Source organism: Carassius auratus, unplaced genomic scaffold, assembly GCF_003368295.1.
Source record: "Carassius auratus strain Wakin unplaced genomic scaffold, ASM336829v1 scaf_tig00216545, whole genome shotgun sequence".
NCBI lineage: Eukaryota > Metazoa > Chordata > Actinopteri > Cypriniformes > Cyprinidae > Carassius > Carassius auratus.
In genome coordinates, this window is record NW_020528624.1 from 316,629 (window position 1) to 338,365 (window position 21,737).

Sequence of the window (21,737 nt, forward strand, 5' to 3'; positions counted from 1 at the left end):
TTTAGTTATTTTAAAACATGACATTTCCTGTTTCCAAAAGGTATCGCTTTAAATAATAACTGAATATTTGCATGTAGATGTTTTCAGGCCAGGACTCTTACCAAACATGCAAAGTTTGGGGCAGATTGCACATTGCATGTTTAAGTTAGTGTAAAACAAGTAATTTCCTGTTGCCAGCAGGTGGCACTATGATTTTAACTGAATATTGGCCTTTAGATGTGCTCACTCCAGGACTCTGATCAAATGTGTGAAGCTTGGGGCAGATCAGATATTGTATTTGTATTTTTACCATGGCAAAACATTTAACTTTGTCAGGCCGCCACGGACACATCCAATAACGAAAACACAAGATCTTCGCAATTTAACATTGCAAAGGCCTTTAGATTAGACTGGCTAAATATAAATGTTGATATAATGAAATCTCTTGAAGTTCATTACTACATCAAACATGCCACTTACTGTTGACAGCACATGGGCATGTGATCAGGACAGGACACTTATCTAACATGTGAAGTTTGGGGCAGATCAAACATTGTATGTTTGAGATATAACAACTTCCAGTTTCATGTTGAAACATAGAAATTTGTCGGGCCGCCATGGACAGGTCCTTCAACGAACACTCAAGATAATCGCAAATTAACATCACAAAGGATTAGAATGACCAAATTTGGTGTTGATCTGATTAAATCTCTATGAGGAGTTCATTAAAATATAATGCCTGAAAATGACACAACATTTGCTGAGAAAATGTAAAATAAGTGACTGTGTTGTGTTCTGGATTTTCTGGATGTAGCTCGCTGGGCACTCTATAGCAAACGTTCTGAAACCTACCATATTTTTCGGACTATACGTTGCACCTGAGTATAAGTTGCATCATTCCAAAAATACATCAATATAAGTCGCACTGGACTATAAGTCGCATTTATTTAGAACCAAGAACCAAGAGAAAACATTACCATCTACAGCCGCGAGAGGGCACTCTATGATTTCAGTGTAGACTACAGAAGCACTGAGCAGCATTAGAGTGCCCTCTCATGGCTGTAAACGGTAATGTTTTCTCTTTGTTCATTTCTCTCGGTTCATGTCAAATTAGTTTTGATAAGTCACACCTAACTATAAGTCGCAGGACCAGCCAAACTATGAAAAAAAGTGTACAAAAAGTGACTTATAGTCCGGAAAATACGGTTTATCAAACGTAATTTTCACCACAGTCACCTTGTATCCTTAAGTGTAGTTGATTTGATTTATTGTTAGTCTATAAATCAAATCAAAACTACCAGGGAACACCATCCACAAAGGTTTAAAAAAGGTGATATCTTATAGTTTTTGATAACGGTGTATCTGAGATGAAAAAAAGAAATAAAAAACAAAGTATTGCTCTGCATGTCACAGGATGAAGGACTTGCATGCTCAGTTGCTGGAGAAAGATGCCATGATTAAAGTCCTACAACAGCGTTCCCGTCGAGATCCCACTCCTCTACGTCCTGCCCGCTCTGTTCCCTCCATTTCGATAGCAACTGGACTACACACACGTCACTCATCACAGACCAAACACAGAGACCAGCACAGCTGGAAAGGTAATACATATACAAATACATTCGTTCTGATTAAAGTACTATGCCTTATTTTTTACTATATTGTATCATATACACAGACACAAAAACACACCAGGGTCAGACAAAGGGCTCATCTCTCTGAAAAGTAAAGAGTGTTGTGATTGGCCAGCTATTCAGATTGATTAGTCCAATGCTTCAAATACTTAAATATGAATAGTAATAATAATAATAATAATAATGATAATAATAATAATAATTCATTACATTTATATAGCGCTATTCTAGGCACTCAAAGTGCTTACATAGTCAGGGGGTATCTCCTCATCCACCACCAGTGTGCAGCTTCCACCTGGATGATGCGACGGCAGCAATAGTGCGCCAGAACGCCCACCACACACCAGCTTACTGGTGGAGAGGAGACAAAGTGATAAAGCCAATCAGCAGATATGGGGATTGTTAGGAGGCCATGATGGTCAGAGGCCAATGGGCGAATTTAGCCAGGATGCCGACGTCACACCTCTACTCTTTTCGAAAGACATCCTTGGATTTTTTAATGACCAAAGAGAGTCAGGACCTCGGTTTAACGTCTCATCCAAAGGTAGGTGCTTGTTGGCAGTATAGTGTCCCCATCACTACACTGGGGCGCTAGGACCCACACAGACCACAGGGTGAGCACCCCCTGCTGGCCTCACTAGCACCTCTTCCAGCAGCAACCTAGTTTTCTCTGAGGTCTCCCATCCAGGTACTGACCAGGCTCAGACCTGCTTAGCTTCAGTGGGCAACCGGTCTTGGGCTCCAGGGTGATATGGCTGCCGGCGTATCAACCAATAGAGCACATTTATTTTAGTTTAAGGTACAGTATTGGATCCACATTAAAATATATCTTCACATGATCTACATCCGAGACAGGTGGAGTTATAGACTGTAAACTGAAGTCTATTAGAAATTTTAATAAATGCTCGGAGCACAGAGGGGAAATTGTTGATGCTCCACTCCGCTCACATACTCTGGCAGACTCCGCCACACAAATGTTTTTGACTGTCATCCTACAGGATTTAACAGAGTAACAGCTCTCTTACAGTTACAAAAGACACAATTACAGTCCGTCACAGGCAATTCCAGTTGCATTTTTCATCAATAAAATTACAATTTAAATAATCCTTTGACTATGTTCTGTGGCAAAAAAAATTTGGGCCTGATGCCAAACTTACTTGCCGACTCATGCAGTTGGCTATCAGTAATCAGCATGATTATAATGAGAGAACTTGAGCTTAAATAGGGGACATTTTATTAATCCATCCCTTCTTTTCAGTTTCAAAGATTAAGCTAAATCGTGCCAAGTTTAATTTATCCGTTTTTTGTTTAAATTATGCATAAATAATGGGAGCAAAATTATGCCTTACATTGTACAAAAATAAAGGAAACAATTGATAAAATACACAACAATTTCTTAATTAGTGAAGAGATATATTTTCTTATATCTGCTTGAATTTGTCCTAAATGAGAAATGCACATAACTTCATTAGTACTTAATTTGCATTAGTGAATATAAAAAAAAAAAATTGTATCTAGACATTTTCTTGTCATTTTCCTCAGACTGCAGCCATGAAATGTAACATCTGCAAGGCAAAGCTGAGGGCTATTTGTAAAAATGCACTTTGAAGCGTTCGCTTGATAACTTTGGTTGGTGATTAAAGCACCCCTCAGTGGTCAAAAGCTGCAAATGCATTTTCAGGAAGTAAAAATCACATTGTGTTTGGCCACCTACTGTAACAATGTACAACAGTTCAAAGGTTTAGGGTCAGCAATTTTTTTCTTTATTTATTCATTTGAAAGAAATTAAATCTTATATTCAGCAAGGATGTGTTAAATTGATAAACAACTATGAAAATGACTTACTGTTTGAAAGAAAGGCTGATCTTTGTAACTTTGTACCCCGAAAAAGTATGCCATATATATATATATATATATGTATATATATATATATATATATATATATATATATATATATATATATATATATATATATATATATATATATTAGGGCAGGTAACTTAACCTAATTAATTAGTTACTTAGATTAATTAATTATGGAGAAAAAATAACACGCTAAAATTATTAACGCATTTGATGCACTTGCCCCGCCCGAGACCTATGTGGACAGTTGATTGATGACTAATATGAGGCAGGACAACAACTTACATGATGGAGCCTAGAAAATGTACTTTAAATTCAAGATATGGGGCTGAGTCGTCTGCTCTCTAAGCTCTTGCGGTACTTTGATGTCACACACCGATCGTTCTGATGGTGATGACCCTTTTCAATTTAAACAAGCCTAATGATTCAATGAACCATTCATTAAAAGAACCATTTACTTTACTCCTGAATGAATCAGCCATCTGAACAAATCAAACGAATGAATAAATGACTTGATGACTTAAATAATTTACCACCACCTACTGGCAGTTTTAGTTTATTATTTAGAGTATCGTTTAATTAAATAAATAATTTCATATTTTCATAGTAATAATAATAAAATTAAGAAAATAAATTATAGTTCACCCAACAAAAAATGACAATTATGTCATCATTTACTCACATGGTCTAAGAGTAGGCTATATGTAATTTCTCCAAATTTGATGTGCGATTAATTAGAATAATTAATAATCATGTAATTAATAAGATAAAAAAATTTAATTGATTACCCGCCCTAATATATATATATATATATATATATATATATATATATATATATATATATATATATAGTGTGTTTTTCCAGCAACACTGACAATAAATCAGCATGTTAGAATGATTTCTGAAGGCTCATGTGACACTGTAGACATGAGTAATGGCTGATGGAAATTCGAAAATTGAAGTGTAAATATCTTTTGACACTCATTACTGCAATGCGACCTTTGCTACTGCATGTTTTACTGATTGGTTTGTGTTTTTGTTTGCAGATGTTCTTCTGGAAAAACACCAAGTAGAGCACATCCGCCCCTCTGTGCCCTCTCTTTTGGTCTCTGTCTCTTCATCTCTCCCTGCCTCTTTTCCTTCCTCTCTTTCTCCACCATTCTCCTCCTCTCTATCTTCCTCTTTTCTTCCTTTGTTGGCCTCCACAGGTTCAAACACATCATTAATAATCTCATCCTCCTGTGTTCCCCGTTATAGCACTTCCTCCCTCCCTTCCTCTTCTTCTTCCACATCACCCTGGCCCTCATCTGACTCTCTTCAGCCTCCTTTTTCATTCCCTCTCCCCTCCATTCCTCTCTTGTCTCTTCATTCTAAATTTGCCAGCAGAGACAGTGGCAGAAGACCAAAGAAATTTAGTTCTGCAACCTCCACAATACAAGAAAAGACAGGTGAGACAGGCAGAGAGAAGCAATGTGGAAATGCAGCTTCTTTATCTACATTATACATTCATGTGCAGGGCACAGTTCTACTCAGGAATTCAAGTAATGATTAAGTCGAAATTGACTGTTCTCATTTTGTTGAATCCAGTGATTAATGATTTATCCATTCATATCTTAAAAAAAAAAAAAAAAAACTTATTTCATAAAAAAATAAAAGTGGGCCTTACCTCCCTTCCAGAAAATTGCTGCTCATTTAAAGCAATTATCCATTTATTTTGCACTTTCTATGATCCAGATAAAATCAAGTCCTATGCTACTTTTTTAAGCTTTAAATTGAAGCTCAAACTAGCCTAGCAAATGAGATTCTGTGATCATTTACCATTACAACTGGTTCTGACAGTAACTGACAATTTTTGGGATCCATCAAATAACAGGGTCACTTAGTTGAATTAATAACATTAATAACATTGCTTTTTGTAGAATCTCTGCCCAGTGAATAAATGTAGACCACAAAAATACACTGTAAAATACAATGTAACAGTGGAACACTTGTTAGAAGCTTAGTAAAAACATTAAAAGCTTTTTCTTCTAATGCATTGAATCGAGATACACCTATCCATCAACAACATACAACTATGAGACAACAAATCAAGTCTTGATGTTTTTGTACATGGTATTGTAAGTGACACAATGACCTTTTAAATTATAGTCCCCTACTGAAAAAAAAAAAAAAAAAATGGATAAATAAATTAAATGGCTAAAATATTAGCAACTAATGCTACTGTAGTTTAAATAATAGTATCTCAAGAAATAGTGCTAGTATCATATTATATATTAAAAAATGTATGACAAAAAAAAAAAAAAAAAAAAAAAAATGTTTATTTGCAGAATCTCAATCCAGGCAGGATAAAGGCCTAGAAGTTCGAGGACAGAAGATGCCCCTGCCTGACCTAGATCTGGTGGAGATCCTTATCTGAAAGAACAACCCTGGAAGCAGCATTCTTACAGAGAGGACGGTGCTTAAGAAAGAATGAGGGAGTGAAAAACAGAATATGAGTAAGACAGAAAAAGAAAGGAAGGCATAGAGAAATAGATGTAGTATAATGTAATGGATCACATACAACAGACAGACAGAAAGGAAAGGAATGAAGGCATGCAGTGCAAAGTTAAAGCTAGAATTCAGCATTGTGCATCCAAAATACTGAATTTGATAATTTATTATAATTTTATTTCTGTCCATTTTTGACCCTGAAAAAAAAACAATGAATATGATATTTGACCTAGCCTATATACTTATTGCATATATAATATCTTTTTTTTATATATATATATTATCACAACCTCATAAGTGTGTTCCACAATGCTGTATATTAGATAATATTTGTGTGAATCTACAGAAAATAAAAATAATATTTTTCTGAATTGTAAAATGTACAATTAAATTATTGAATGCTGTTTAACTTTGTTGGTCTTATGGCAAACTTGCTGTAAATAAGCTTGTTATTAATTAATTGTACAGCAATAACTGCCGTTTTGCATCATGTGTGTTTTAATTACCGGAAAGTTTTACCTTTAGTTTTACACACCTTTTTCAAAACTGCCTTTTTAAAGTTAAGTTTTAAATGATTTTATTTATTTTATTATTATTATTTTTACCATGCTCCAGAAAATCTATTTTTAATGTTGTGTAAGCTCTCGGGGCAATACAATTAAAGAAATTATTAATTTGTTTTACTAGATATTTCACAAAACTATAAAACATTATTTTCCCACATTATATACACATCTCATCATCAGAAATATAATTCTTTCATTTTTTTTCTCCAAAAGGAAATAAGAAAAAAAAAAAAAAAAAAAAAAAATATATATATATATATATATATAGATAGATAGATAGATAGATAGATAGATAGATAGATAGATAGATAGATAGATAGATAGATAGATAAGAATAATGTGAAGCTGCGTTATTAAAAATGTGTAAAACCGATGTGTCAAAATTTTCTTGCTGATTTTCAGTTTTACATTTTCTGTTGCAAAGGAGGAAAACAATCTCAGATTTAGGAATAGGGTATATAGTGATAGTAACATCATCTTACACGACAGGAAGTGAATCATTCTTGTATATGCCGTACTGCTGGAATTTGTGATTGCTTGACAGCAAAATACAAGAAAAGACAGGTGAGACAGGCAGAGAGAAGCAATGTGGAAATGCAGCTTCTTTATCTACATTATACATTCATGTGCAGGGCACAGTTCTACTCAGGAATTCAAGTAATGATTAAGTCGAAATTGACTGTTCTCATTTTGTTGAATCCAGTGATTAATGATTTATCCATTCATATCTTAAAAAAAAAAAAAAAAAAAACTTATTTCATAAAAAAATAAAAGTGGGCCTTACCTCCCTTCCAGAAAATTGCTGCTCATTTAAAGCAATTATCCATTTATTTTGCACTTTCTATGATCCAGATAAAATCAAGTCCTATGCTACTTTTTTAAGCTTTAAATTGAAGCTCAAACTAGCCTAGCAAATGAGATTCTGTGATCATTTACCATTACAACTGGTTCTGACAGTAACTGACAATTTTTGGGATCCATCAAATAACAGGGTCACTTAGTTGAATTAATAACATTAATAACATTGCTTTTTGTAGAATCTCTGCCCAGTGAATAAATGTAGACCACAAAAATACACTGTAAAATACAATGTAACAGTGGAACACTTGTTAGAAGCTTAGTAAAAACATTAAAAGCTTTTTCTTCTAATGCATTGAATCGAGATACACCTATCCATCAACAACATACAACTATGAGACAACAAATCAAGTCTTGATGTTTTTGTACATGGTATTGTAAGTGACACAATGACCTTTTAAATTATAGTCCCCTACTGAAAAAAAAAAAAAAAAATGGATAAATAAATTAAATGGCTAAAATATTAGCAACTAATGCTACTGTAGTTTAAATAATAGTATCTCAAGAAATAGTGCTAGTATCATATTATATATTAAAAAATGTATGACAAAAAAAAAAAAAAAAAAAAAAAAAAATGTTTATTTGCAGAATCTCAATCCAGGCAGGATAAAGGCCTAGAAGTTCGAGGACAGAAGATGCCCCTGCCTGACCTAGATCTGGTGGAGATCCTTATCTGAAAGAACAACCCTGGAAGCAGCATTCTTACAGAGAGGACGGTGCTTAAGAAAGAATGAGGGAGTGAAAAACAGAATATGAGTAAGACAGAAAAAGAAAGGAAGGCATAGAGAAATAGATGTAGTATAATGTAATGGATCACATACAACAGACAGACAGAAAGGAAAGGAATGAAGGCATGCAGTGCAAAGTTAAAGCTAGAATTCAGCATTGTGCATCCAAAATACTGAATTTGATAATTTATTATAATTTTATTTCTGTCCATTTTTGACCCTGAAAAAAAAACAATGAATATGATATTTGACCTAGCCTATATACTTATTGCATATATAATATCTTTTTTTTATATATATATTATCACAACCTCATAAGTGTGTTCCACAATGCTGTATATTAGATAATATTTGTGTGAATCTACAGAAAATAAAAATAATATTTTTCTGAATTGTAAAATGTACAATTAAATTATTGAATGCTGTTTAACTTTGTTGGTCTTATGGCAAACTTGCTGTAAATAAGCTTGTTATTAATTAATTGTACAGCAATAACTGCCGTTTTGCATCATGTGTGTTTTAATTACCGGAAAGTTTTACCTTTAGTTTTACACAACTTTTTCAAAACTGCCTTTTTAAAGTTAAGTTTTAAATGATTTTATTTATTTTATTATTATTATTTTTACCATGCTCCAGAAAATCTATTTTTAATGTTGTGTAAGCTCTCGGGGCAATACAATTAAAGAAATTATTAATTTGTTTTACTAGATATTTCACAAAACTATAAAACATTATTTTCCCACATTATATACACATCTCATCATCAGAAATATAATTCTTTCATTTTTTTTCTCCAAAAGGAAATAAGAAAAAAAAAAAAAAAAAATATATATATATATATATATATATATATATATATATATATAGATAGATAGATAGATAGATAGATAGATAGATAGATAAGAATAATGTGAAGCTGCGTTATTAAAAATGTGTAAAACCGATGTGTCAAAATTTTCTTGCTGATTTTCAGTTTTACATTTTCTGTTGCAAAGGAGGAAAACAATCTCAGATTTAGGAATAGGGTATATAGTGATAGTAACATCATCTTACACGACAGGAAGTGAATCATTCTTGTATATGCCGTACTGCTGGAATTTGTGATTGCTTGACAGCAAAATACAAGAAAAGACAGGTGAGACAGGCAGAGAGAAGCAATGTGGAAATGCAGCTTCTTTATCTACATTATACATTCATGTGCAGGGCACAGTTCTACTCAGGAATTCAAGTAATGATTAAGTCGAAATTGACTGTTCTCATTTTGTTGAATCCAGTGATTAATGATTTATCCATTCATATCTTAAAAAAAAAAAAAAAAAAACTTATTTCATAAAAAAATAAAAGTGGGCCTTACCTCCCTTCCAGAAAATTGCTGCTCATTTAAAGCAATTATCCATTTATTTTGCACTTTCTATGATCCAGATAAAATCAAGTCCTATGCTACTTTTTTAAGCTTTAAATTGAAGCTCAAACTAGCCTAGCAAATGAGATTCTGTGATCATTTACCATTACAACTGGTTCTGACAGTAACTGACAATTTTTGGGATCCATCAAATAACAGGGTCACTTAGTTGAATTAATAACATTAATAACATTGCTTTTTGTAGAATCTCTGCCCAGTGAATAAATGTAGACCACAAAAATACACTGTAAAATACAATGTAACAGTGGAACACTTGTTAGAAGCTTAGTAAAAACATTAAAAGCTTTTTCTTCTAATGCATTGAATCGAGATACACCTATCCATCAACAACATACAACTATGAGACAACAAATCAAGTCTTGATGTTTTTGTACATGGTATTGTAAGTGACACAATGACCTTTTAAATTATAGTCCCCTACTGAAAAAAAAAAAAAAAAATGGATAAATAAATTAAATGGCTAAAATATTAGCAACTAATGCTACTGTAGTTTAAATAATAGTATCTCAAGAAATAGTGCTAGTATCATATTATATATTAAAAAATGTATGACAAAAAAAAAAAAAAAAAATGTTTATTTGCAGAATCTCAATCCAGGCAGGATAAAGGCCTAGAAGTTCGAGGATAGAAGATGCCCCTGCCTGACCTAGATCTGGTGGAGATCCTTATCTGAAAGAACAACCCTGGAAGCAGCATTCTTACAGAGAGGACGGTGCTTAAGAAAGAATGAGGGAGTGAAAAACAGAATATGAGTAAGACAGAAAAAGAAAGGAAGGCATAGAGAAATAGATGTAGTATAATGTAATGGATCACATACAACAGACAGACAGAAAGGAAAGGAATGAAGGCATGCAGTGCAAAGTTAAAGCTAGAATTCAGCATTGTGCATCCAAAATACTGAATTTGATAATTTATTATAATTTTATTTCTGTCCATTTTTGACCCTGAAAAAAAAACAATGAATATGATATTTGACCTAGCCTATATACTTATTGCATATATAATATCTTTTTTTATATATATATATTATCACAACCTCATAAGTGTGTTCCACAATGCTGTATATTAGATAATATTTGTGTGAATCTACAGAAAATAAAAATAATATTTTTCTGAATTGTAAAATGTACAATTAAATTATTGAATGCTGTTTAACTTTGTTGGTCTTATGGCAAACTTGCTGTAAATAAGCTTGTTATTAATTAATTGTACAGCAATAACTGCCGTTTTGCATCATGTGTGTTTTAATTACCGGAAAGTTTTACCTTTAGTTTTACACACCTTTTTCAAAACTGCCTTTTTAAAGTTAAGTTTTAAATGATTTTATTTATTTTATTATTATTATTTTTACCATGCTCCAGAAAATCTATTTTTAATGTTGTGTAAGCTCTCGGGGCAATACAATTAAAGAAATTATTAATTTGTTTTACTAGATATTTCACAAAACTATAAAACATTATTTTCCCACATTATATACACATCTCATCATCAGAAATATAATTCTTTCATTTTTTTTCTCCAAAAGGAAATAAGAAAAAAAAAAAAAAAAAATATATATATATATATATATATATATATATATAGATAGATAGATAGATAGATAGATAGATAGATAGATAGATAGATAAGAATAATGTGAAGCTGCGTTATTAAAAATGTGTAAAACCGATGTGTCAAAATTTTCTTGCTGATTTTCAGTTTTACATTTTCTGTTGCAAAGGAGGAAAACAATCTCAGATTTAGGAATAGGGTATATAGTGATAGTAACATCATCTTACACGACAGGAAGTGAATCATTCTTGTATATGCCGTACTGCTGGAATTTGTGATTGCTTGACAGCAAATTTCAAATATTAAATGGATAAAATAACGTAAATAGCTGGTTAATGGCCATTTCAAATTTTCGATTCTGTTCGGAAGTATAACATTTTATTTAGTTTCTGTTTCTGGTTCTGTTCCTGTCAAAATTTAGTTCCTTTCCAGTTTTCGTTTTTGTTTCTTGAACCGGTTCAGAGCCTTGCTTGAAACACTACAAATCTGGTGAGGAGGATTTTACATTTGTGAATGAAAGATGGCTGCAGTTGCTTAATTTCCTATTAATAATTATAATAATTATTATTTACTGGTTGTTAATGCATCTGGAGATGAGTGGCCCGTTGCAGGAAAGAGAGAGCTCTATTTCTTCATTGTTTGAGCACAGAAGGTCAGAGATTATTTTATACTTTGCCAAATCAAGGACAGACAATGGAGGAAGCTATTGAGGTTTTACAAGCACACTTTGTTCCTCAACAGAATTTATTTGCAGAATGACATGTTTTTAGAAAACAAGCTCAAGTACCTGGTTAAACAGTCAAATCTTGATGAAATATTATGTGATCAATTAGTAGAAAATGTGGCCAGTCATCGTATCAGAGAAAAGCTGTTGTTGGAGACTGACTTGACTTAGTAATGCCATCACAATTGCTACTCAAACTGAAGCTTCTGGTGAACAAGTTAAAACCATATCAGACCGGAAGCAATGTGCAAGCAATACAAGGAAATTCTTTGGCGGCTGTTTTTCACTAAATACTCTAAACTAAATACTCTGCATCTACAAAGCCTTCTGTTTCCTTAAAAACTTTTAAGACTTCTAAAGTTTCTAAGATGACTTAATCAGTCTGTGCATGTTATCGTTGTGGATAAACAAAACATCTTGCAAATGATTCTAGATGCCCTGCTGTTTCATGAAAATGTCATAATTGTAAAAAAAATTGACATTTTTCAAGAGCATGTCATTCACAACAAACATGCTCAGAGCACGAAAATGAATTGCCTGAACTTTACATTCTGTAACTGCAAAATGTGCTAACTGATAAGATTAAGTGTACTGCTACAATCACAACTGCTTCTGCTTCTATACCTGTGGAGATGATAGTGGATTCTGGGTCCTCGGTTTATTCCATTCTTCCAAAATCTGTGTACGTACCTACATGCACACAAACACACACACATACTTGCATTTGTGGTTTACAGAGACTCTGCATAGGGATAATGGGTTTTATACTGTACAGTATTTTCTATCGCCCTACACCAACTCTACACCTAAAACTACCCCTCACAGAAAAGTAATGGCAATTTTTGAATTTCATAAACCACCGTTTTGTATGTTTTTTAAAACCATTTGTTTTACGGGGACACAGTAAGTGTCCTCATAAACCATGTTTACATTGTAGTACCAATGTCATTTTACACATTTTTGTCCTCATAAACCATATATACCAGTACACACAGACAGAGACATACACACACACCAATACATACTCTCAGATAGTATCCTAAATTCTATAATCACATCATATAATTGTGCATGAAGATCGAAAATATAGGTGTGTGTGTGTAGTTCAATATGGAGACAGCTGTTGCTTGTTGAAAGACAAAGTCTTGCCTCTGGTGACTACCCTCCACCATTAACATGTTTGCACACACAATTAATTATAAACACAGATATTTATAAACTTTAATTACATTTGCATTTAGTCATTTAGCAGATGCTTTTATCCAAAGAGCAATGATATATATGTGCTATAACAAGTCTCAGTTGGCTTAACTGAGGATTGAGTTGGGCAGGTCATTGCACCAGGAGGGAACATTTAATTTAAAAGTTGTCAGTTGTAACAACATACAAACTTCATATTCACGGGAAGAAGGAAGCGGGAACCGGCGGACAATCAAATCAAGACTTTAATGACAAAATAAAGACAAAACACCTCACCGACGACTGACACACACAAATAAAAACCAAACACAACTAAAACCCAGGCCTAGTGCTCTCTCGTCCTTCACTGTCGTCGCTCCAGTTTTATATCCTTCCATCTCCTCCGTGGGACTCGAGACCGGTGGGTTGAGCAGGTGTCGCTCATTTCCAATCACTCGGCCAGCCTCGCTCCTGATCCCACGGCTCTCGGCCCCGCCCCACTTGTCACATCCGTAAAAGTGACTTTGTGCTTTTTTGGGATGCACAATCAAGCGACATTCAATTGAATGCAAGCTTCTAGAGGGCACATAAGCCTGAAGTAATTAATTTAGGTAAAGGGGTGCAGAGTCAGTGGTGGTTTTGTAGGCAAACATCAATGCCTCTATGCGAGCAGCTATTGGCAGCCAGTGTAAATTGATAAACAGAGATTAATTAATTAACTAATGCAATATTTTTTCTTTTAGTGGATTTCTTTTATGGCCAGGGTTAGGCTTATAGTTATATTAAAATAACTCATATCACCAGGTTTTTAGTGAGGGGTAGGTTTAGGTAAAGTTAAGGTAATCTAATCTATAAATATTTTACACAACTCTGCATAAAAACCACTATGTTTATGAGATGCCCTCACTAACACAGTGACACCAGTGTGTATGTGTAATTAACATCTGTGCAGAGTCATTTTGTCTTTATTAGAGTTCACACCTGCAAAAGACAAAGGACTTCATTCTGATTGTTACATTTACATACTGACTAAAGCAAACACACACAATTATGTTTGTTTCAAAATATTAGTGAGGACACCTCATAAACATCCATGTTTTCATATCAGGTTAATATTTTCAAAAGCCTAAACTCCTAAACATAACCCCCATATAATGCAGAGTTGAATTTATATAAACCAATTTATAACCCTTTTTTTTAACTAGTGAGGTCTGGCTGTCTAAGGATGTTCAACAGATTTCACATATAGTCAAACCAGTACACACTTACACTGATCTGCCCCTGGTCAATATAACAATATCACAGTAGTAATGAAAAGAGAGACAGTATCATGACTAAGCTATTAGAATAACACTACACACCAGATAATTTTAAACCGTGAGATCCCTAAATAAGTCTGTTAGTGGTGATCATAATCTGTCAGCAATGATGTGCTTTAGAGAGACATACAGACCTTCTAAACACTCAGGATCCCTCTGAGGCTCTTTGGGTCTGCTCAGAGTGATCGACATAGAAAAAACATACATATATAAAAACATATTTAAATAGTTATAACAGATAACAAGGTTTCACATGAAAATGTAGGTGCTCATAGCTGTTCACATCAGATAGATAGGTTAACACAGAACCCTTGCTAAAAGTGGCTAGACAACACAACTAAACAATCCTAACAGATAATAAGTATGTAATATGTGGTGCTTAAACCTTTTAATAAATGTCAATGGTTTCAAAATATGAGCAAGCATCAGCATAGGCTATACAAAATATGACAAGATTGATTGGCTGATTTATAACATAATTGCTTTTACTTCATATAGCATACATTCACTTCCTGTGGTTGGGCGTGACTTCCTGTTTGTTGTTGGCACCTGTACTGCGTTTGAGCTCCGTCACTATATTCTTTTTATCGACTATTCTTATCTTAAAAATCAATTATATACACCATCGTTTCCATTTGTATAACGTGTGAATATATTCTCTATTGTATTCTACAACAAAAACAATCAGAGCGCCTCGTTATCACTAGTTTTATTTTGATCTCCTGGGTCAGCTATTAGCTTATAGCCCGTTAGCATCAGCGGCATGGTTGCTGCTAACTGCGCTTACATTGCTAATACTGTATTCACACACATTACCATTGCTGTACTCACTGTTACTTGCTTTAATGGCGGATGAATGTCTACCTTTGATTGCAGACGAGGACTCGTTCAAGCTGCATTCGGTGCGACCCCTCCTGTCTTTGAGATCTCCACCCGGAACCGCTTCACTCCTCTTCACAAAAACAATCTTTAAAGTTTGGGCTCATAAATATTAGATCACTCACACCCAAAGCAGTTATTGTCAATGAAATGATCACAGATAATGTTTTGATGTACTCTGCTTGACTGAAACTTGGCTAAAACCAAATGATTATTTTGGTCTAAATGAGTCTACTCCACCAAACTACTGTTATAAGCATGAGCCCCGTCAGACTGGCCGTGGCGGAGGTGTTGCAACAATATATAGTGATATTATCAATGTTACCCAGAAAACGGGATACAGGTTTAACTCATTCGAAATACTTCTGCTTAATGTTACACTGTCAGACATGCAAAAGAAATCTAATGTATCTCTTGCGCTGGCTACTGTGTATAGACCACCAGGGCCGTATACAGAATTCCTAAAAGAATTTGCAGATTTCCTCTCAGACCTTCTAGTTACAGTTGATAAGACGCTAATCATGGGAGATTTTAATATTCACGTTGATAATACAAATGATGCATTAGGACTTGCGTTTACTGACCTAATAAACTCTTTTGGGGTCAAGCAAAATGTCACCAGGCCCACTCATCGTTTTAATCATACACTAGATTTAATTATATCGCATGGAATTGATCTTACTGCTATAGATATCGTACCTCAATGTGATGATGTTACAGACCATTTCCTTGTATCGTGCATGCTGATCATCACTGACATTAACTATATGTCTCAGCGTTACCGTCTGGGCAGAACTATTGTTCCAGTCACCAAAGACAGATTCGCTAATAACCTGCCTGATCTATCTCAACTGCTATTTGTACCCAAAAATACACATGAATTAGATGAAACGACTGACAACATGGGCACTATTTTCTCTAATACATTAGAAACTGTTGCCCCCATCAAATTGAAAAAGGTTAGAGAAAAACGTACTGTGCCAATGTATAACAGTAATACTTACTCTCTCAAGAAAGTAACTATTTCTGTTTAAATCTAGATTAAAAACGCATCTCTTTCGCCAAGCATTTGAATAATGTATCTTAAATTGTGAGTGTAGTTGTATCTGATCAAATGTGCATTCTTATTCTTTAGCCTGGGTTAAACTAATTAATTTTACTTTGTTGGAACAGCAGCTATGCTAATGATGTCTCTATTTGTTTTTATGTTTTGTCACGGTAACTAGGATTTACATAAGCTCCAGTCTGGATCCAGAACACCTTAGAAGAGATGATGCTGACCATCAGAGGACCACAGATGATGCTGACCCTGAATCAACAACAGAACGAACTAATATTGCTACAAGTATCACTGCATCATTTAATAATTATTTATTTTTAATAATATTAATAATGTTCATCATCTGGCTGACTACGTCTTGTATACATTTTTCTACAAATCCTGTCATACGTGCACAAACTGACAGTCACCACTTATAAGCTATTACTAAATATTGTAGAAACATAATTTTCTGTAAAGTTGCTTTGTAAGGATTTGTATTGTAAAAAGCGCTATACAAATAAACTTGAATTGAATTGAATACATCATATAGCAAAACCAAAAAAAAAAACAACAAAAAAAAAACATTGGCTACCTATGTGAGGAAAATGTTGGTGTCTGATAAATATTTGTTTTACTATGTTAATTAGGGCTTCTCCACAGACTCTGTATCAGGTTCATTATATTTTCTATATTTTCCTCACTTGACCGTTGCACCCGATCATAACCCTAAACAGAAACCTGTGCAAATCACTAGATTTATATATTAACATGATTTGACAGATTTATACGCTTTGTTTCCTAGTATAAGGTCCAAATATTTAAATATTAATAAAATAAATAAATCTTTAAAATGCAGGGCTATCATAGGCCTAATAATTTCAGCCATGTTTGGAGAACACAAAACATTTCTGCATTCATTCTTTGTTTAGATATTTTTAAGTCTAACTACAAACCATATTTAGAATACATTTCTCAGATCTTCCACTTGAGTTGTGAATCTACTGATTTCACATTTATCACCAAAGTTCATGTTTATCAAATATTTGACAAATTATTAGCAAATCTGACAATCTAAGTGTAATATTGTAATTAATTCTGAATTCAGATCAGATCATTTTTCCCTTCTCCCCCATGATGACGGCAACCATAACAGTGATGACTACTGTGATCATATATAATGACTACAGTGATCAAGTCATTTTTAGAATGTGACAGCACTGTCTGAAAACTATAAAGCTGTGCAAACCTCAAGTCTCTCTGTGGTGAGTTCTTCAGTTCCACTGTTGTGCGCTATTTTGAAGAAGTGAAGAATGGGGAAATAGAGAAAACACTTTGGCCAGCTTAAATCCTACTACAAGTATGCAAATAAATGTACTGAACAGAGTGTTAATTTTCATTCAAAGCCTGAGAAGACCAAAAGGATTTTATTCCCCCTTTATATAGTGAGAGTGGCAAACAGAAGGAGACAACGTTGGTAAATGACAGTCCCACAGAGTTTTGTTAAGGCTTTATAAAGGGAGAGGAGCAAGCGATGATCACAGGCGAGACAGAGGTGCAGGTAAGTTCAGTTGAGACTAAGCTGAGCAGTAACTGGTGGTTGAGACAACGTGCAGGCAGAATATGATGATGACAGACGATTGAGATCAGATCAGGTAAGTTCAATTGAAGCACAGTAGTGAACTACAAGACCAGACACTGATGTGGTGATGGGTAAGTGGCTTTATACTGTACTTTTGATGAGTGCAGACAGGTAAAGTTAATCATAATTCTGGGGATTGTGAATGAGTGGGTGGAGCTGAATGATCTGGCATTGCTGGTGACTCTGTGACAAGAAGAGTATTCTGCCATTAGTGAAACATTTAAACCCCACCTTTTAAATCACATTATTTTCCATATAATGTACATTATTGTTTCTCCTCTATGCCCCGCCTTTCTAAAACGCATCGATTTTTACAAGGCACATCTTTCTGAAAAAGTGAGGTTTGCTCTGATTGGCCAGCTATCCAGTGCGTTGTGATTGGCTGAATGCCTCAAGCTTGTGACCGAAATGGTACGCCTCTTAACATACTGTGATGACATATCCCAGGCGAGCACAAGATGCAGGCTGTGTTCGAAATGGCATACTTGCTTACTGCTTACAGCCCAGTACACATTTATATTTCAGTACATTATAAAAAAGTATGCAATAACAGTGTTTAAATTATCATGCTTAAAAAATATTATTAAATAAATGCAATTTTATTTGGACAAAAACCTCCCTACACACTGTATACTGCTATCCACCTAATAACAGTGAATTATTTATGAGATGTTTTATTTCCAAATTCAGATATTTCCTTTATTTATTTTTTAAATAAATGCCTTTCTGATCTGATATGTGATGGGAAAAGGAGTAGCCTAGAACAACTTTGGTAAAGGGCAGCCTCGAGTGTTGGTCCACTGTGTTTTATGAGGTCCAAGGTCAACGAAGCCATATACCAGGAAGTTTTAGAGCACTTCATGCTTCCTGCTGCTGACCAACTTTATGGAGATGCAGATTTCATATTCCAACAGGACTTGGCACCTGAACACAATGCCAAAGCTACCAGTACCTAGTTTAAGGACCATGATATTCTTAATTGGCCAGCAAACTCTATGGGGTTTTGTGAAGAGGAAGATGCGATATGCCAGACCCAACAATGCAGAAGAGCTGGAGGCCACTATAAGAGCTACCTGGGCTCTCATAACACCTGAGCAGTGCCACAGACTGATCGACTACTGAATACTGAAGTATTTAGTGCTGTACATGCTCATACTTTTCATGATCATACTTTTCTCTGTATTTAGAAGTAATATTCTTATTTTCTGAGATACTGAATTTGAGATTTTCCTTAGCTGTCAGTTATAATCTTAGCTGTCAGTTATAATCTTAGCTGTCAGTTATCGAGCGTGGAAATGAACCAGGCTCTCCCCAGCCGCTCCAGCAGCTCGTCGACACGGGGCATCGGGTATCCATCGAACTCAGAGACCTCGTTAAGGTGGCGGAAGTCGTTACAGAACCGGAGGGTGCCGTCCGGCTTTGGGACCATGACTATGGGACTGGACCAGGGACTGCGGGAGGGCTCAATGACCACCAACCTCAGCATCTCCTGAACCTCCCTTTCGACTGCGTGTCACCGGGCCTCCGGGATTCGGTAGGGCCGCTGTCACACGATGGTCCCTGGAGGTGTGCGCACGTCATGCTGAAGCACGTTGGTCCACCCGGGCCATGGGGAGAACACATCAGAGAATTGACTGACCAGATGATGGAGCTCCGTCTTCTGGGCGGCCGACAGTTGGGGGCAGATGTCAACAACCACGGGAGAGATGGCGGCGAGTACGGTGACCTGAGTCCTCGTTCCCTCCCAGCGCTTCAGGAGATTAATGTGCTATAGTTGACTTTCCTTAATTCGTCTTGGCCTTGGAGGTAGCAGTGATGGGCGAGGCGGTTGAGTTCGGCGGCTTGGGCACGGGCTGGCAACCGGCTGTTATATTCCCATGTCCGGAACAACTGGGCCGCGGTGATGGGAGACAGCCCTACACGGGCCAGGATTTCCTTCCGTAGCTCGTCGTACGATTCTCTTTGGCTCGCCGGCATGGAGAAATAGGCCTGCTGGGGTTCCCCTGTCAGCAACGAGCCAGTATCCATGCCCAACTTTCGCGGGGCCAGTCCTAATAATGTTCCACGTCATCGTGGACGGTCATCTTCGGCAGGAGCTGGGTGGCTTGAGCGCGGGGATCCGGAAGCGGGACCCGCTGGGCAGCCACGAAGCGGAGAGTGGCGACTTCACGCTCCGTCTCTCCCTGCCGAGTAGCCATGTGCTCCACAATTTGCTGCTGTCGAATACTGATCTCCGTCAGGTGTTTAAGGAGTTCCTCCATGGCTGGGGGAGGAGTCACCGCCTTACAAAACACAGAGAAGGAAAAAAAAAAAAATTGGTGAGTAAATGGAGTGGTGATGCCGGTGATTCTTCAGCAGTTTACCCGCATTCTCCACCAGTGTCGCGGGCTGAAGAATCACACAGCAGGCTGTAGTGAAAGTTTGAAGCCCCGGAGGGTGTATTTATTGGTGACAGTGATACTGAAGGTGCCAGAAGTGTCCTGTGCTCGTCCTCTGTGCTGTGTGATCCTGTTCGTCAGCCGGCTGAGTGCAAAGGGGAATCGGGGTCCGGTGCTCAGGTGGCGGGCTGATCGGTCACTCGCTTTCTGGAGAGATAAGAGACACAACATTAGCTGGCTTTTCTGCTGGAGAGCTTTCTCACCCATGTCTTCTCGGGTGCAGCTTTTGTAGTTGTCCTCTGAGCGGTTTCAGCTGGGACCGATCAGCCCGCGGTGATGGTGTGCAGGTGGATCTCCTCTGTTGCCAGGGCGACGCTGATCGGTGCCTGGGACACGGCTCACAATACATATACATATATATATATATATATATATATATATATATATATATATATATATATATATATTAGGGCTGTAAGTTATTACAATTTTTTATCTAATACATATACATATATTACATATACTCTTTTGGACCATGTGAATATTTGATGACAGAATAGTCATTTTTGGTTTGGTGATATTTTCTTAATTGCATTATTATTACTATGAAAATATAAAATTATTTATTTAATGAAATGATACGCTAAATAATAAACTGCCAGTAGGTGGTGGTAAATTTCGTAATGATTAAGTCATCGAGTCATTTATTCATTCATTTGATTCGTTCAAAAGGCTGATTCATTCAGGAGTGAAGTAAAGGGTTATTTATGGTTCATTGGATCATTAGGCTTGTTCGACTTGAAGCGGTTCATCACCATCAGACCGATCGGTGTGTTACATCAAAGTACCGCTAGAGCTTAGCGAGCAGATGACTCCTTGTGCTTTGATGTCATTACAGATTGGTCTGTGCAGCACCATTTCAAATCCAACTCGACTATCGTTCAAAACGTGGATTAAGAAATGAAATGCCGCTGTGGTTTGCTCGGGGATGAATAGTTCTGACTTGTCTTTATATTTTGGTTGGCAAAATTGAGCAAAACAGACAACATTGTGTCTAAAATAACACAATATTAACTTCTTAATTAACTATTGTATAAGATGAGTATTACATTTGCACTCGTGATATTTCTTAATATGAGACAAAAATTCAAACAGCGATATTTAGCCCCATATCTTGAATTTTAGGGATGTTTCCTATGCTTCATCATGCAGTAAGTTGTTGCCCTGCCTCATATTAGTCATTCAATCGACTGTATGAAATGGCAGATGATCCACATAGGTCTCGGGTGGGCAAGTGCATCAAATGCGTTAATAATTTTAACGCATTATTTTTCTCCATAATTAATGAATCTAATTAACACTCTCTCGCTCTCTCTCTCTCTCTCTCTATATATATATATATATATATTTATATATAATTCAGTTCGATTTGGTTAACTGGTTCAAGGAGATCCGGTTAAATCGAATGATTCGTTCACGAACCGAACA

The 21,737-nt window shown here is 35.7% G+C and overlaps 1 protein-coding gene across 2 annotated transcripts in view; it reads left to right on the forward strand.

Annotated features, from left to right (window-relative positions):
* amotl1 (angiomotin like 1) overlaps positions 1-7,280 on the forward strand; it is a 263,071-nt gene extending 255,791 nt beyond the window's left edge. Inside the window, exons 10-12 of one of the 2 annotated variants that reach the window (XM_026263449.1) lie at positions 1,393-1,577; positions 4,520-4,921; positions 7,094-7,280. In XM_026263449.1, the coding sequence (XP_026119234.1) occupies positions 1,393-1,577; positions 4,520-4,921; positions 7,094-7,197 (691 nt within the window). In that variant the 3' untranslated portion in view covers positions 7,198-7,280. Of the gene's footprint in view, positions 1-1,392; positions 1,578-4,519; positions 4,922-5,800; positions 6,343-7,093 lie in introns of those variants that run through there. The other variant, XM_026263450.1, reaches the window with a different exon arrangement.
* Positions 7,281-21,737: the final 14,457 nt, after the last annotated feature.